At 37.2% G+C, this 18,196-nt stretch overlaps 1 protein-coding gene across 1 annotated transcript in view; it reads right to left on the bottom strand.

Moving 5' to 3' along the window:
• Positions 1 to 18,196, bottom strand: part of CEP112 (centrosomal protein 112) — a 411,619-nt gene that overhangs the window by 356,233 nt on the left and 37,190 nt on the right. The window contains exons 6-7 of the mRNA XM_065897006.1: positions 7,622 to 7,669; positions 7,286 to 7,363 (exon numbers count right to left, since the gene is read on the bottom strand). Coding sequence (XP_065753078.1) covers positions 7,286 to 7,363; positions 7,622 to 7,669 — 126 coding nt within the window. The remainder of the gene's footprint in view (positions 1 to 7,285; positions 7,364 to 7,621; positions 7,670 to 18,196) is intronic.

Genomic DNA, 18,196 nt, shown 5'->3' with positions numbered 1-18,196 from the left:
CAAAATCCACTAAAACAGAAATACTTTCATTTTTAAGAATGCAGGCATTGGTGGTAAAGTCAACCTTAAAAACAAAGGAGGGAAATTACCAGAGAAGTCAGGATAGCAGTTACTGCTGGGGGAGATGGATGAGGTAAGATGGGGAAGAGTCAGACAGCAGGCTGCTGACGTCTGGCAATGATCTCATCCTTGCCTGCGTGCACTTTCCAATGGTTCTCCTTTGTATAATTATTTATTATAGTTTGTAAGACTCCGTGTATCTGAATGCTATATTCATAAGAAATGTTTTAAAATATAAATTCTCTCATTATGTCAATGACTGTAGATTACATCATCTTGGATTTATCTAAATTCTACATTTAACTAGCAGATTTGCAGAAAGAAGAAATGCCTAATTGGCACTCTGTGTAAGAAAGAAGCAATATCCCTTTTTAGGCAATGGGTGGGAACATTCAATATGGGTGGAGGTGAAGTTCAAAGGAAATACTCTATTTTATTTCACAAAAAGAGCAGTTTCTACTGTCTGTTCTCTGAAAACTGACGGCTGCTCTGAAAATTGATCTCCCCTTGTGTCGTCTCTTCTTTCATTTTCAGTGACAACAGTTTTCCAAATGTCTTAATCTATGTCAGAAATCTTTTTTAAGAATACTAAAAAAAAAAGAACCCCACTGCTTGATGGTGCTCAAGGTCACACAATTCTGTGATGTGGATATCACAGGAAATGTGTTAGCAATTACAAAGGCAAACAAGTCCAAGTATTTTTGTGAATGACAGACTAAGGTTAAAATAAAGGATCACGGTCACCGATCGTCTTCCCACAATGCCAAATCAATTGAAAAAAAACTTCTAATCTTAAAATATTTTATAGGTGTGTTTTTACCAATCAAAAGAAAACTACTACAGTTCTTCAACTCTAATAAAATAATATTGCAAATATTACTCATTTAACATCTAAGGTATTTTCCACACAGTTATAAACTTAAAATGGAAGTTGTGTTTTATAAAGGTTGATTTCCAAAGGCTAATTAAATATTTTAGGACTCTCTAAAGCATCAAAAGACTTGCATCATTTATTAAACACAGACAAGCTCTGTAATCTGTATATAATTTCATGTCACTCAATTCTCTCCACACTTACTGCATTCTTAAACTTAAGCATTTCAACTTCCTAAATTTTGATTTTATAACATTAAGAATTGATTAACCTAGATTATCATCACTACTCATAGTAAAACCCTGTGAAATGGATGTGAGATTTAAATACAAAAATAAGATTTAAAGAGACAAAAATATGAATTTTTTTCATAATCTTGGAATAAGAAAGTCTATTCTACAAAATACAAAAACCAGAAGCCATAGAGAAAAGACTGATAGATCCAACTACTGAAAAGAAAACTTCTATACTTAAAAAAATAGAAATAAATCAAAAGACATACAGAGAAAAATACTTGTAAGATATATGACGAAGACCTGAATTCCTGAACATATAAAGTGTTCTTAGGAATCACAATGAAGACAAACAATTTAACAAAAATATGGAACGGTATAAGAAAAGACAGCTCACAAAAGTGAAATTAAAAAGACAATAAACAGGGCTTCCCCGGTGGTGCAGTGGTTGAGAGTCCGCCTGCCAATGCAGGGGATGCGGGTTCATGCCCCAGTCCCCCAGTCCGGGAAGATCCCACATGCCACGGAGCGGCTAGGCCCGTGAGCCATGGCCGCTGAGACTGTGCATCTGGAGCCTGTGCTCCGCAACGGGAGAGGCCACAACAGTGAGAGGTCCGCAAAAAAAAGACAATAAACAGACAAAAAATATGTCCATTCTCACTTACATAAAAGCAACAAGATGCTATTTTTCATCTCACAGATAATCAAAAATGTTTATAATTCAGTGTTGATGAAATGGGAAAATAGACATTCTCATACACTATTGGTGCAAGTACAAACAGACCTAACCTTTTTTAATAGTTTATTAAGATATACATAATTCACATACTATAACATTCACCCACTTAAAATATACAATTCAATGTCTTTTAATACATCAGAGAATTATGCAACATCACCACAATCTAACTTAGGACATTTTCATCACTCCGAAAAGGAACTCTCACACCCACTGGCGGTCACTCCCTACTCCCACCCAAGCCTGCAGCCCGAGGCAGACATAACCTCATTTTAAGGGCAATCTGTCAATGTCAATCAAAACTTTAAACCTGCAACCCTGTTACTGGGCAATTCAATTCCACAGAATTTATTGTATAAGAAGAAATATGCAATACATAAAAATATTCACAGGGATATTCTTGAAACACTATTTGTTGTAGCAAAATACTCTACAAACCTCTATCCCTCAATAGGAATCTATATTAATAAAATGTGGTCCATCAGTAAAATAAAATACAATGCAACTATTTAAAAAGATGATGCCATACTACTGATATAAAAAAATCATCAGAATATATGTTAGCATTTAAAAAGCAAAATGAAACAGTATATAGAGTATGCGCTAGGATCTTATTTGTATTTTAAAAATGAGGTATTCCTGAAAACTTTTAAAGAGAATACATGTTAAATTTTCTGCAATGATTACCTTGTAAAGATCAGGTGCTGAGGAAATGAAGATTACTATTTCATTTAATATTTAATTTTAAAATAAACTTAACTCACCTGAAACAATGCTATTTCTTATTTTTAAAATGCCACCCAGCAACAACAAAAGTATTTGTAGATGAGAACATGTACAAGACACATCAGGGTTGTCTGATGTGAACATGCAAGAGCCTGCTGAATTTCAAAACAGAAAAGCATTTATCCTCATGCCCATAAGTATATGTCTAACAAAAGTGACTTAATCAAGTAGACGTAAGATCATCCTTCTAAAGGATAACTACACACATCACAATGTAACTATGCATTTAAGTTTAGGGAAAAATCCAAGTTAGAAAACTATCTCTTGAAAACAGACAAAAATATTAAAGCGGTATGGTTGGTATTTTCTTTTTTGTTAATTCTTTTTTTTGCAAATGGACTTTTTTATTTATCCATCTATTCATGCACCATTCTAGAAAGAATTTGATACAGTTACAGAAATATTGATATATACAAATATAATAAGATTAAAGTACACAGACAAAAAATTGAAAAGAATATGCAATAGAAAGAGACCACTAAGGACAAAGATTTAGGACAGCACACAAAAGTACATGTCATAAAATATTACAGTTGCTGAAAATATGCTGTGGAAGCTCTGATCTTTCTAGTGACCAGAACAGGGGAAACACCATGATCTCTAACAGTTATATTATGTTTAGCATAGAGATACACATGTAATTCAGGAAAATCAATGTTTTTCCTAAAGTCTGAATATCTTTCTTCTAATGATTAGTATTCTCTATTTTCAAAAATGAAAATATTAAAAAACTATCTCCTGAAACTGAAAAAAACTTTAAAAAAATACATGTTCTCTATTAAAAATATAATTAGTCATCTTACATTTACAAAAGGCAATCTAAACTGCTACCTTCCTCTACCTTCAAATGGCTCCTAATTATCTTTGCCTTTTTATATTCATTCTCATTTTTGCATATAATACATCCTTTACTTGTACCTTATAATCACATACAATGTTCATGACACTTCCGACATTAATTTTTATTTTAGAGGTTAAATTGTTTATGACACTAAACTTACAAAAATCCATCATTTCAATTGACCATGTAAGACATAATTCATTACCCCACAGAAATATTTAGAATGCTTATAAAGACAGACATCTAAGGACATTCTTCCCAGAATTATTTATATTAGTGAAAACTCAACCTCAATACCCAACAATAGGGATAATTTAAATTAACTGGGGATAATTGTATAATATGAACTATAATACAGCCATTGAAAATAAATGCTTAGGAACAATATTTAGTAGCATAAAATACTTGAGTTATACAAAACAATGTACGTGATATCATCTCAATTTTCTAAAGAAAAATAACATGTTTACAGGATACATAAAGAAAAGACTAAAAGACAACCCAATGACATTTTACCAGTGTTTTTATTTCATAGACGATTTTATTTCTTTCTTTACATACGTCTATATTTTCCAAGTTTTCTTTAATAAAAATCCACAAATTATTTTATAATCACAAATACTACTTTAAAAGAAAGATGAAACTAAGACAATTCTCACACTGGGGCAACTCAGCATATACTTTTAAATATTTTAGGATGGAGAAAAAAATATGATCAAAAAATTTCATCAAAAATAGTCAGACTTGAGGACACAGGGAGTGGGAAGGGTACGCTGGGATGAAGTGAGAGTGACATGGACATATATACACTACCAACTGTAAACAGATAGCTAGTGGGAAGCAGCCGCGTGGCACAGGGAGATCAGCTCGGTGCTTTGTGACCACCTAGAGGGGTGGGATAGGGAGGGTGGGAGGGAGATGCAAGAGGGAGAAGATATGGGGATATATGTATACGTATAGCTGATTCACTTTGTTATAAAGCAGAAACGAACTCACCATTATAAAGCAATTATACTCTAATAAAGGAGTTTAAAAAAAAAGTCAGAAATGACTATGTAGCTACACAAAGAGTTATTTTAGCCAAAATATACACTGGATATATTTTAAGATATGGTGTAAGTTGATGTTTACCTGCAAACTTCTCAATGATGCCACAAATATTTTTACAGTATGCCAAAAAGAAAAACAAAAACATAAGGGTGCGGAAAAAAAAGCCACACACATTTAAAATTATGAATCTCAAATGCAATACACAATAGCTTTAAATGTTTTCTCTTTCAACAAGTATATGCGGAGCTTTGGTATGTTTACCCCTGACCCAAGATGTCATCATAAAGAATAAGGACATTATTTCACGAAACACCAAAAAAAAAAATTCAAAAAGACACCAGGTCCTTTCAATTATTTATTCTATGGTAAGCACTCTCAACAGTAAAAGGAAAAGGAAAATTAGTTGGTAATGACTTAGAATGACGTGTAAAAACAATTAATGACAATTTTTTTAAAAGGAAAGAATTTCAGGGCTTCCCTGGTGGTGCAGTGGTTGAGAATCCGCCTTTCAATGCAGGGGACGCAGGTTCGTGCCCCGGTCCGGGAATATCCCACATGCCGTGGAGCGGCTGGGCCCGTGAGCTATGGCCGCTGGGCCTGAGCGTCCAGAGACTGTGCTCCGCAACAGGAGAGGCCACAGCAGTGAGAGGCCCGCATACCACAAAAAAAAAAAAAAAAAAAAAAAAAAAAGGAAAGCATTTCGAAACAAGAGTTCCAAAGAAGGTGCATCTGAATGTAAGTATTACCCTCAAAAACACTTTTTAGAGTGTAACTTCTTTTTATTTCAACAGGTTCTTCAAACACTAGCAGTGCACTAAGGAACAAAACCCTGCACGCCTTAAATTGGAGCTACAAAACGACGGAATACTACTGAGATCAGCAGCAGTCACGCCACCAGACTGAAATTTAAAAGGGGGGGTGGTGGAATGAATTGGGAGACTGGGATTGACACATACACTCTACTACATATAAACTAGATAACTGATGAGAACCTACCCTATAGCACAGGGAACTCTACTCAGTGCTCTGTGGTGACCTGAATGGGAAGGAAATCTAAACAAGAAGGGATGTATGTATACATATAGCTGATTCACTTTGCTGTACAGCAGAAACTAACACAACACTGTAAAGCAACTATACTCCAATATCAATTAATTAAAATACACGAATACTTTTTTAAAAAAAGAAATTTAAAAGAAAAAATAGCACTTCCTCCTCTGTTATCAACAAAAATAAACTTACACGCTCATGATATTGTTTGGAATATCTAAGAAAAACATCATTGTCTTCTGTGATATTTTATAAGTAGGATGGTAAGAAAACTCTATCATGTTGAAAATACCCAAATTGAAATTAAATTTCAGAAATTTGTAGAAGCCTCCCATTAAAATGAAAGATAAAATTATTGAAATAAATTAATTAGAACCATTAATCTAAGTCCAATAATACTTTTCACAATTTGCCCATTTAAATAGTGCATTACCATTTACAAGTTAGATGCATATTCACTGTTCTCATGTGACTTCGTAACAACCCTGTTTAAACAAAAATTAAACTAATATTCTTGACTTCCCTGGGTCATATAACTAGAAAATGGTTAAGGCAGATTAAGAACATAATTCTTCAGGGGCTTCCCCGGTGGCGCAGTGGTTGAGAGTAGTCCACCTGCCAATGCAGGGGACATGGGTTCGTGCCCCAGTCCGGGAAGATCCCACATCCGCGGCTGGGCCCGTGAGCCATGGCCGCTGAGCCTGCACATCCGGAGCCTGTGCTCCGCAACGGGAGAGGCCACAGCAGTGAGAGGCCCCAGCAGTGAGAGGCCCGCGTACCGCAAAATAAAAAAAAAAAAGAACATAATTTTTCAGGTTCCTAATCTAATTGTCTTTCATCATACTACACAGATGACCAGTGTTTCATTGGTGTCATAAGCATAAAAATAATAATAATGATGATTTTAAAATTTTCCAGAATAAAAGTTTTTAAAAGAAAATAATAAAGCAAATTAATGACTACTATTATACATGTGGAGTACACAGGTACCCAAAGACTACAAAATCTTCCTACCAATCCTGTAAAGCAGACATCTCCCAGGTAAGATGAAGAAACTGAGACTCAGGGAGGATAAGTATCTGCCCATTTGCACATAGCTGGTAAGGAGGATTTATATCCACATATTCTTGACTCTATAGCCTTTGCTCTTAACCAATAAACACCACTGCCTCTTTAATAATTCTATTTTCAAATGATCAAAGAAAGATAGCACATTGTGTCCTATAGCAGCTCTAGCATAGCTGAATTTAGCAGATCAATTTAAAATAGTAGAAACAGTAAAAAATAGTGAGATTAGAAAGATACATTACGAGGAAGTTGAGATAAAGAGAGGATGAAGAGATTCACTGAGGTCAAAGATACTGCTTCTAAAACCTGCCATCCCCCCCAGGCCCTGATAAGCAGGAACTGATAGTCAGGAGAGAGCCCCTCAGCGCAATCTGTCCAGCAGGCCTGGGGCCAGCACACACAAAATGGAAGACAGGCAACACAAAGTTGAAGACCACCCTGCCTTACCTGCATCAGTATTTTATATCCGTACCAATGACAACCTCTTCCTACCATGCAACCTTATTCTAACCAGAAAATTCACATTACACAAAATACAAAAATTGTTTAATAAATTAGATACATCAGAAATATCTTGATCCTACCTCCTTCTCATGCATTCGAGACAGTAACTGATCCTCCTGGAGACTGCTGGATTTTCTCAGGCTGAATTTGGGAGTCATCTGTTGAATGAGGAAGAGTCATTCAATACTTTTTCAGGCCTGGTTTATTAAAAAGTAAACTCTAAATTGGCTGAAGTTCATGCCAAAATAATACCAATATTGGAGAAAAATAGTGATTTATTCACTTCCACGTGATAGGATTAATAGGACTATAATGCTGCATAATGTGGACTTGCATTATTTTCTCTAAATAACTTGAGGATTACTTTCTTTTAAAATATCTGACTGTAGGAAAAGTTCAATGCATTTCTCACCTACCAAAGTAACTGGGATAGGCTTCTGTCTCAGGTACCGAGGATTTTCTATCTGAAAATTTTTAAATAAAATAAAGACATTAATATTTGAGTTTTAATTAAACTATAATGAAAATGTTTCCCGTATGTCTTAATATTTAGTATGTTTCTTAGAATGGGTATTGCATAATATATTTTTAGTGCCCCATGAACAAATAAAATATAAAGCATAAACTCCTTTGTGCCATAAAGGCACCTGCCTAACCACCCAGCCTCATCCCCACTTCTCCTCACCTCACACTTCATCCCCCAGGACCCTGAATGACCTACATCACCAGAATACGGTAGGTCTTCCTGTGCCTCTCTACCTCTGTCTACCCCTCTAACCCCTATAAGTACCCTCCTATCATCCTTCGAGTCCCAATTTAATTGCTACACTCCCAGGAAGATTTGATGTATGAATCCTTAACTTTATCTCCATAATAAGAACTGGAATACAAAATTCCTTTGGGATTCCTCCTATAGCTACCTTTCTATCCCCCAATATACCCTATGTTCCAAGGACACCGAACAACTTGCTTCACCTTGAAAGCACTACACTCTCTCCTATATCTGAGTCTTTGCAACCTGTGAAATCATTCTCCCAACTTCTTCATGTGGTTAACTTATTCCAGACTCTCAGTTCAGGAATGTGTCCACCAGGAAATTTACTTAACTTCCTACTACTGCAGCAGTACCCTGGAGGTTCATCTGCTTCTTGCGATCTAGCATCTATCTTCTGCAAAAGCTGTGGACTCTGAAAACAGACTGTGCCTGCCTTGTAACACATCCACCACGGGACCCAGTAGGGAGTGGGTGTCCCGCAAATATTCAGTAAGAAGGAATAAAGGAAGGGAGGGAGGAAGGAGGGAAGAGAAGAAAGAAGGAAAGAAGAAAGAAAAGAAGGAAGGAAGGGGCAAACTGCACCTGATCCCACCCTCTTATCATCTCCCGAAGTACGCTGTGTGTCTCTCATGGCTCTTCTGTCATATTTACGTGTTTATCAGTATGTCTCCATATCTGTCTTTAAGCTCAGTGAGTGCAAGGATGATGACTTCTCAATTTTGTACTCCTGGATCCTAGCATAATACTTAGCATGTAGCAGGCTTTCAATGAAGTATTTATTGAATTAATGTACTATATGATCAATTAGAAACAGTGATTGTAATCTCAACTATTTGATGCACAAATGAAGTGATAATTAAAAATCATTATCATGGAATTCCAATCTCTTAACATCATAAACTCACAATTTGCTACATGGATAACCTCAAAATGTACAAGAATATGAATGTAACACTAATTATGACTTCAACCTAGAATAGTGGTTCTTACCCTGAAGTAAACCATTAGCATCAACTGACAAACTTTTTCAAATATATGTTACTGGGTTCCACTCCTCCAAAATCCCACTGAGTTTTCAAACAGCTTCTCAAATGGTGTATTATAATTAATAATTCTGGAAGATGAACAATCCATACCCAATTTGACAATAAAGTTCGGAGTAAAGAATCAATCAGAGAATATAGCGGCAATGAAATTAAAAATAGAACGTAATCAAAAAATATTTTAATAGGGCTTCTCTGGTGGCGCAGTGGTTGAGAGTCCGCCTGCCGATGCAGGGGACACGGGTTCGTGTCCCGGTCTGGGAAGATCCCACGTGCCGCGGAGCAGCTAGGCCCGTGAGCCGTGGCCGCTGAGCCTGCACGTCCGGAGCCTGTGCTCCGCAACGGGAGAAGCCACGATAGTGAGAGGCCCGCGTACCGCAAAAAAAAAAAAAAAATTTTAATATAGAACGGATAAAAAACAGGGTCCTACTGTATAGCACAGGGAACTATATTCAGCATCCTTTAATAAACCACAATGGAAAAGAATATGAACAAGAATATATATGTATAACTGAGTCACTTTGCTGTATAGCATAAATTAACACAACATTGTAAATCAACTATACTTCAATAAAATTCAAAAAAAAATTTTAAGCCTCTATAGCGACAGATAGGATCTGAAGAATAACTATATTTCTGCACCTAGATTAGAAGAAATTTACAAAATAATTTCTTTCACCTGGAGGCTGGTTCCCATAAAGTAATGGCAACTGCCTGGATTTAAATTTCTCTCCACATCCTCCAGAAATCCATACAGATGAACAAAGAGAGCATTTATTTTTATTAATACCCATCACCCATGCCTACATCACAACAAGGAGAAAGAGATTTCAAAAAACTCGAATAACATATAAGTGGCCAAAGAAAGATCACGAATCAGCAGAATTAGATCCTAAGCCAAACCTGAGTGATAACATGGAAAAAAAGCAAGTCCTGAGGGTCCTACTAGTGGTGGGACATAAATGTCATCAAATATTGACCTGTAGAAGGAAAGTGGCTTAAGTGGGTCAGACAAAAAGCCTGAGAGATGAGAGTGCTGGAGACAGAGGAGTCAAAGAGGGTCACGGGGTGTGGGCCAGAGAAGGCGGTCTTAGGCGAGCACTTCTGCAGTAGAGGGAGGGCCCTGGAAGGAAGGCTGTCCGTAAGGAAAAAAGAAAAGGGGGCTACAGAAAAGGGCTCTACAGAAACAAGAAGAAATCAAGGAATCTGAAGACAGGCCAAAATGACAGCCACAGAAGGCACCATCTACTAAAGGTACTGCAGTTCAGTGGAGCAGAAGGGAGCCTCCCTGAACTAAGAAATAAAGCAAGTACGCTACCCGAGCCACCACTCCCGTACGCTCACTGGCTATTGCTCGTTCAGAAAAACCTAACAGAAATAATCATGAACAGAAAAAAGAATCCGATGTCCATAAAAGCTTACTATAAAAAAATAGAACATCAAAATCAAAACCTGTCAGCAGAAGGAATCACTTTTTAAAAAATCCATGAAACAGAAGAAAACTGTCATACAGCCCCCCTTTTGCCTCCCCTGTCTGCAGTGCTCTGATTCATCAGGCTTTTTGGACAGCCCGCTTAAGGTAGGCCACTCTCCTGCAGGTCAATATTTGATGATATTTACATTCCACGACCACTAGAACAATATATATTCAAGTACAACTTTTAAATGATTTCAGGAAGTTCATAAAGAACACAACAAATAAAGACAAAAAATAGAAAGATGTTAAGTAGAGGCTGACCAAATAAGAGCTTGGCAAAGCTGTCGGATGCCAATACGTAAAAGTCAGCTGCATTTCTATAAATTAGCAAAAATCATCTAGGAAAAAAGACGATCTTACAAAGACATAATTTATAATCATAAAACAATATATAACTCCTAAAAGTAAATCTAAGAAAACATTCACAAACCCTTTATGGAGAAAATAATTTAGCTTTTTCTGAAAGACATTAAGACTGAAATAAAAAGAGTGTGAAACCATGTTTTTGGATAGCCTCAATATCATAAAAATGTCAATTCCCCTTAACTAGATCTAGTGACTAAATTTATCCAAACCAAAATCTCAATAGGGTTTTTGGAAATTTTAATAAGCTCATTATAAAATGTATATAAATAAATAAAGGGACAAGGATAGCCAAGACATGCCTGAAGGAAAAAAAACAAGGTGGGTTGCCTTACAAGACATAATAAAACTAGTAATGAAAATAACTCAAAGGAACTAACTGGAAAGTACCAGAAACTCAAATATATATAAGAATATGATTCATGAAAGATATAGCACTGCAAATTATTGAGAAAATAAGGATGTGTTCAATAAGAGGAAGAAAATAAGAGCAGATCCCTTCCTCACACCCTGTATAATAAATTCCCAAAGGATTAAATACTTATAATTGAAAGCAGAACTATAAAAACCTTCAGAAGACAACTGAGAAGAATGACTTCATGGCCTTGGAGTAGAGAAAATTTCTTTAAACAACACATTAAAAAAGCATAAACAAAAAAGAAATAATAAATTTGACCACTTTAAGTAAGAACTTCTCTCTAAATAAAATATTATAAATAAATTGAAAAGGCAAGCCATAAACTGGATGGAGATATTTGCACAAATAATTAGTCTACACAATGTGTAAAGAAGTTCTTTTAAAATAAAAGAAAGAACAACAGCCCATTTGAAAAAAAAAAATGGGAAAAACTTGAGACACATTTCACTGATGAGGAACTCTGAATAACATAAACATGAAAATATGCTCAATCTGTTGAGAAATATGAAAAATGTAAAGTAATACCACAAAGAGATGGTATTTTACAGCCACTAGATTGGCATACATTAAAAATTTGACAATAAAAGTGTTCCAGATGTGGAGCACTACTGTTGGGTGTATGAATTAGTGCATTTACTTTGGGAAACATTCATTAAGTAAAGATAATAGTAAAATCTACTTAAATAGCATACCAGAGAAAGATGCACAGTCTTTAGTAAATAACACTGTACTATACATATATACAACTTTTTGAAAAACAGAGGCAGCAAATTTCCAGCAGGCAGCAAAGTACACTCAATAAATATTTATTGTCTGAAGGTATATATATGAAAAGTAAGTAACCATTCTCTATTTTTGGAATGGAGAAAACCAGCATAGAAAGTAAGTCCTTCAAAGACACATGCATATAAAACCCTAATTCATAAAGCAGAATTAAATATAAGGGGGAAAATAAAGGAAGAGGGAAACAGAGAATTCCCAAAGATGCTCAAGCTCTAATTAAGCTTAAAATTTAAAACCAAAAGCCAAGAAAACCATCTGTGACTTATTTTTACCCGGCTCTACATTTATAAGCAGGGTACAAAATATTGGTTTAGCTAATTACAATGTAGCCTCTCAACTATGCAAAAATAACTCCTATTTCATCCTCTTCATCTTTAAAAGCCATTAAATACAGAAATTAAGGAGTCATCCTGTTATCATAAATTTCCTCTCTCAAGTTGACCCAAAAAAAATCTATTCTAATATTTAAAAGCAAGAATGAACACTGTAAACAAGTATAAATCTCCTGTTGTTGTTACTCATTTACAATACATTGTGTTTGTCTCATACCCACTTTTAAAATGTAATGAGAACTATTCATAGCAGAGCATGTTCTTTAGTCTATTTGAGGGAAATAAGTAGTCTATTTTCTGATTTTATAACAGCAGCCAGACGTGCTTTGAAGTTAAATGTTCCCACTTTGTAGCCCACAAGTAACATGGACTTGCAGCAATCTGTAGTCTTAACATTTACTTTCTTCATGCTCTTTTAGAAGACTTCTTGTTTTCTCATAACACCTCAAGAAAGAATACCACAATAAGAAATGTCCAAAATGGAAGATAAAAAGAACTTATGTGAAATATTAAAGTCTAACAAAATATTATACAGAAAGCAAAGCCAAAAATAATTTAGTTCCAATAGCATGAATAAATCACGTGACAAAACATTTCTTGTTTGAAAAACAGAGTCACAATAATAAAATAAATAATAATTTAAACTAGACATAAATACAAATATCTGAATGCTCTCTAATGAAAACTGGCTTTTAACATTTTATTTTGTTAAGTTTTTTAGCCTAATTTTTCGGTTACAAAAAGGTCTGTCAGTTTGTTTCTTGAAGAGATTATTCAGGACTTGGTCAAACTGACCTCCTTATAGACTAACTAATGTTGATCAGACGGAGATGCTCCAAGGTTCCAGAAATACAGAAAGACACTTTATCTGATATTTTAGCTGTCTTAGAGGACAGGACATTCTCGGGCAATATATTACTAGCAGCACAACTAGAATACGCGTTTTTAAGTCACAGCATCCGTCAGAACTGCCAAAACTCTTTCTATAGCATAAAATTAATTCAGTCATCAATGTCAAATCAATTATGCTCCAAAATAATGTTTTTAAGTCAATATTTTAGAACTTGAAAAATGTTTTCCACAGAAAAAAATACTACAAATGAAGGTTCATTTGTTGGTTTCCTCACGTTTCAACAAACATTTAATGAGCACAAATGAAATACAGATATGGACATCAATCACTGCCACAAGGAAAAGCAAATAAGCCAAAGGAACAGAATGGAAACACACATGTACTGTCACCTGATTTATGAGACAAGTAACACTGCAGCGCAGCAGGAAAAGAATAGTCTTTGCAATAAATGCAAGTGTCACCTGGATACTTATAAGGGACGAAACCAAATCTTAACTTCCTATCTTACAACATATAACTACAATCGGCCCCAGATGGCATGTAAATCTAAATAGAAAAAGTGAAACAATAGAGTCGTTGGAAGAAAACATAGAACATCGTCAGGAACTCAAGATAGTCACAGACCTTAAACAGGACAGAAAAAGCATTTTTTCATGAGATGAAAATGTGAAGATGAACAGCATTAAAATTTTAAATTTCTGTTCATCAAAGACACCAGTAAGAGAATGAAGGAAAGCAACAAGGTGGAAGAAAATATTTACAATACTATATTCCAAAAGTAGTCATCCAGAACAGATACAAAGCTCTTACATATTCAGAAGAAAAACGCAGACAACCCAACAGGAAAACTGGAAAAGTCTTCAGTAAGCACTTAACTCTGAGAGGCTACCCAAACTGTCAGTCAACGTATTGAACGGCATCTAACTCTATCAGTCATCAGGAAAATACATATTAAAAGCACATTTCCCAATGTCACTAACCACTGTCAAGAACGGCTAAGTTTTATAATTAAAAGAAAAACTAACAGACAACACCAAGTATGTTAGAGAAAGTAGAGGGGCAGGAACCGGTCCACGCCGCATCCCGATGACGGTGCAGACTGCCACAATCACTTTAGAAAACTGTTTGGCAGCATCTACCGTATCCATTAGCTTTGAGCTCCTTGGCTTCCAACTAGCACACTTTATTTAGCCCAGGACTCCGAGGCTCGGCAGCGTGGGCGCTCCTCTCATCTGGACGCGCCCACGTGTCCACTCAGCCGCGGGGACAGCTATGCCCAGTGACTGAGCACAGTTCTGGACAGGCCCCGGCAGGGCGACCACACGGAAGACAGCCAGGGGTCCCTCACTCCTTACAGGGGGGTTCGGGGGCGTCTCCAGCTGCCGAGGGCTTGCAGGTGCCCCCCAGCCCTGGACAGGAAGTTCTCCCCCATGGGCTCTGCCCTCAATGGGGCCGCCGGACTAGGGTAGGGGTGCTGTCCACCCTCGGGAGCTCCCCGCGGTATCGGGGGGCCTCACTCCCGCTGACCTCCCCCACTCCATCCTCCGCCGGGTCCCAATTCCTCCACTGTCCTGGGAGATCTCCTGCACAAATTCTGAAGAGACCTGACCTAAGGGCGTCACCTAAAGCGTCACCACTGTTTGTTCGCTCCTGATGGGAGCGAGGCTCTCAGTCAGCACCTAGGTCCCGGGTGGGAATGGGTGGGGGGCTGGTGACCCGATGGAAGGCCTGGGAGAGACCTCCCCTTCCGGGTCCCACAGCCGTGCTCATGAAAAAAGAAAAAAATTTTACATAAAGACAGTCATGCATGAAATATACGTTAACAAAGCAAGAAAGCTTCCCAAAAGCTAAAGGTTAAAAAGGTTAAAGAGTAATTTAAAAAATAATACAGGAGGAATTGTATTATTTAATTGCTAGCTTTACCAAGTAAATTCCTACTTGAATTATGCATTCCTAGGGAAAGTATTAACACACTCCTAGGAAAAGAAAGAATATAATTGGGGGAGAAATATATTTTTTCAACAATAACTACAAAACTAAAAATCTAGAACATCTAATGAATCAGAAAGTAGGTGCTGACAGGCATGCCAGCAATATAAAACACGTGCCCTTAGTACAGAGCACAAAATTCACTAGCTATAAACCGACCATTCAGAGGAAGAAAGACACAAGAGTGCATTGCACATTCCCATACAGAACTAAAATCAAAGCAAAATCGAAGCTTCTGAATACACTGGGTATTTAAATTATTCTACTGTGATCAAGAGATACAGTTCAACCTGATTAATGCATATGCGTTAAAAATATATAAAAACGCAAGACTTTCATATTTTACACTGTTAGTGCATTCTCTGAACAATAAAAATGTGAAACAAAACCCCAGGCAGTCCTAGTTTTAGGGTATTACCTCAAAATATTTTAGATGTTTTATCTTAATTTTTTATATGAATAAAAGTTTTAATCCTCTGAACAGTTAAATAATTGTGAAAAGTACTCTATGTGCTAAGAAATGCACAGCAGAAGTTTCAAATGGCTAAAAGGGCAAAGGCGATTTTAAAAGGACAGCCCAGAATTTTATTTTTCACTTTGATACTGCTTTCTGGCAAACAGAATGGGTCTTTCTGAGGGGTTTCCTGTGCTCCTCTCCCACACCAGTAACTCAGCACTCCCCTCCAGTGGCAGCTTCCCCTACCCCTTCAAATGTGAAAACGGTCTTCTTATTGCCCTCTCACTATCAATTCTTTCTTCTCTTTCATTAGCATACTCCCCAGATGCCATGGAGATTCACACTGCTTTAAATCCTTCCGGGTCCCCTCCCCTCTAACTGTGGCCACTGCGCAGCCAGCCCCCTCACTCTGAAGTCTCTGAAGACTCGATCTGTCCCAGGCCCTGGATACAGCCACCACCTACAGCATGCGGCTGCAAAACAAGACACCAGCCCTGGAGACTCACTCATGGAGCTGAAAACCTTGAACTCCCCAATTAATCTTACCGCCTCTCTTAACCCTACCAGTCTAGAATAACACATTGAAACCCCTGAAATGCTTCCCCCATCAGACAATCAATTAACTGACAGAGACACAACCTTCCCATCTTCCTGCAACCAAACCTTCAGACGCCCTCCTATTCAGCCCACCAATCAGCCACTAAGCATTCTTTATTCTCTTTGAAATGTGTTTCTTTCCTATCCTTTCCGTCTTCACAGAAACTACACCACCGTGGAGTCCACCGCAGACACCTAAAGGAGGGTTGGCTCCCTTTCTCCGTGTCTATGCACACCCACTGTGACCTTCTTAATACCACCTAGTCACATGTCCTAAAGCACTGCTTTCATTAAAGATTGGTATTTATATGGGGTTTCCCTGGTGGTGCAGGGGTTAAGAATCCACCTGCCAATGCAGGGGACACGGGTTCGGGCCCTGGTCTGGGAAGATCCCACACGCTGCAGAGCAACTAAGCCCGTGTGCCACAACAACTGAGCCTGTGCTCTAGAGCCCGCGAGCCACAACTATTGAGCCCACCTGCCACAACTACTGAAGCCCGTGAACCACAACTACTGAGCCCGTGTGCCACAACTACTGAAGCCCGTGCGCCTAGAGCCTGTGCTCCCAACAAGAGAAGCCACTGCAATGAGAAGCCTGCGCACCGCAATGAAGAGTAGACCCGCTTGCCGCAACTAGAGAAAGCCCGCCCGCAGCAACAAAGACCCAACACAGCCAAAAATAAATAAATAAATTTATTTTAAAAAAAGAACATTGTTAGTAGGAAGGGTTTTACGTTTTTTTTAAAAAACTAACAACACCTGATGTCAGTGAAGAAGTAAGAAATAGACAGTCCTATATACTTCTGGTTGGAGAACAAATTGGTATACACCTTCTGGAGGGCAATGTACCAAGACCTAACATAACCTAAGAAAGCAACCAAGTAGGTATAAAAGGACTCTTTTATGGAATTTTATTGCAGTATTACTTATATTAGCAATAAACTGGGAGCAACCTACATGCCCAAAAATGTCAGAATGTTTAAATAGGTTATGAACTATCTACTCAAAAGAAAAATTAGTGCTACCATTAATATTCATGCTAATAGAACTATTATTAACTTATACCAAATTTAAAACAGCACATAATAAAATAGTAATTATAATATGACCCCAATTTTGTTTAAATCTTAATTTTATAAATACACACAGAAAAAAATGAGGGAAAGATATATTTAACAAAATGTTAATACAAATTTTATTCATCTGACTTTATGTGTTTTTCAAATTTTTCAAGTTACAAATTACTTTGATAATAATAAAGTAGGATTAAAAAAATTGATCAAACCCCTTTTCACTTCCTGAAAGCATTTAAACAGCATATATGTAAAGTGGAATGTGGAGGGGAAAAAAATTAATCTCACTACTGCCTAAAATTTAAAAGCTAAACTTCTCAGTTTAGTATTCAAAGCTCCAATGCAGCCCAACCTGACGGCACTGCCCTCTAACCATAACTGAGTCCCGGTCACGGCCACACCTTTCTTCATGCCTCTTTCTGCCTCTAGTTCCTACCCCCTCCTCCCTACCCACCCAGAAACATTCACAGCCGGCCTCTGAACATGAGAACCGCCATCCACGGTGACAGCTCGTCCTGAGGCCGCCTGGAGAATGTTTCTAACCCAGCTGACCTTGCTTCTCCAAGTCCTCCTACTCTCTCCTCCGCCTCAGGATTCTACTTTCTAGATAACTCACTTTGGTTATATAGTTTGATCATACACCATCTTAAAGTTTATTTAACTGTTTCATGTGTATATCTCTTATTTCACCAACAAGAAAGTCAGCTTGTCAAGGGCAGGGACCATTCACGCTTCTTTGGAATGTTATTTCTCTTTCCTGTTCCCCAAGTCCTTCCCAGTGCTCACACAGTACTAAATGTCTAACAGCCAGTAATAGTCATTGTTTAGAAT

This window comes from Phocoena phocoena, chromosome 19 (genome assembly GCF_963924675.1).
Source record: "Phocoena phocoena chromosome 19, mPhoPho1.1, whole genome shotgun sequence".
Lineage (NCBI taxonomy): Eukaryota > Metazoa > Chordata > Mammalia > Artiodactyla > Phocoenidae > Phocoena > Phocoena phocoena.
The sequence above is the reverse complement of the archived record's forward strand: the minus strand, read 5'-3'. Positions and strand labels throughout refer to the sequence as shown.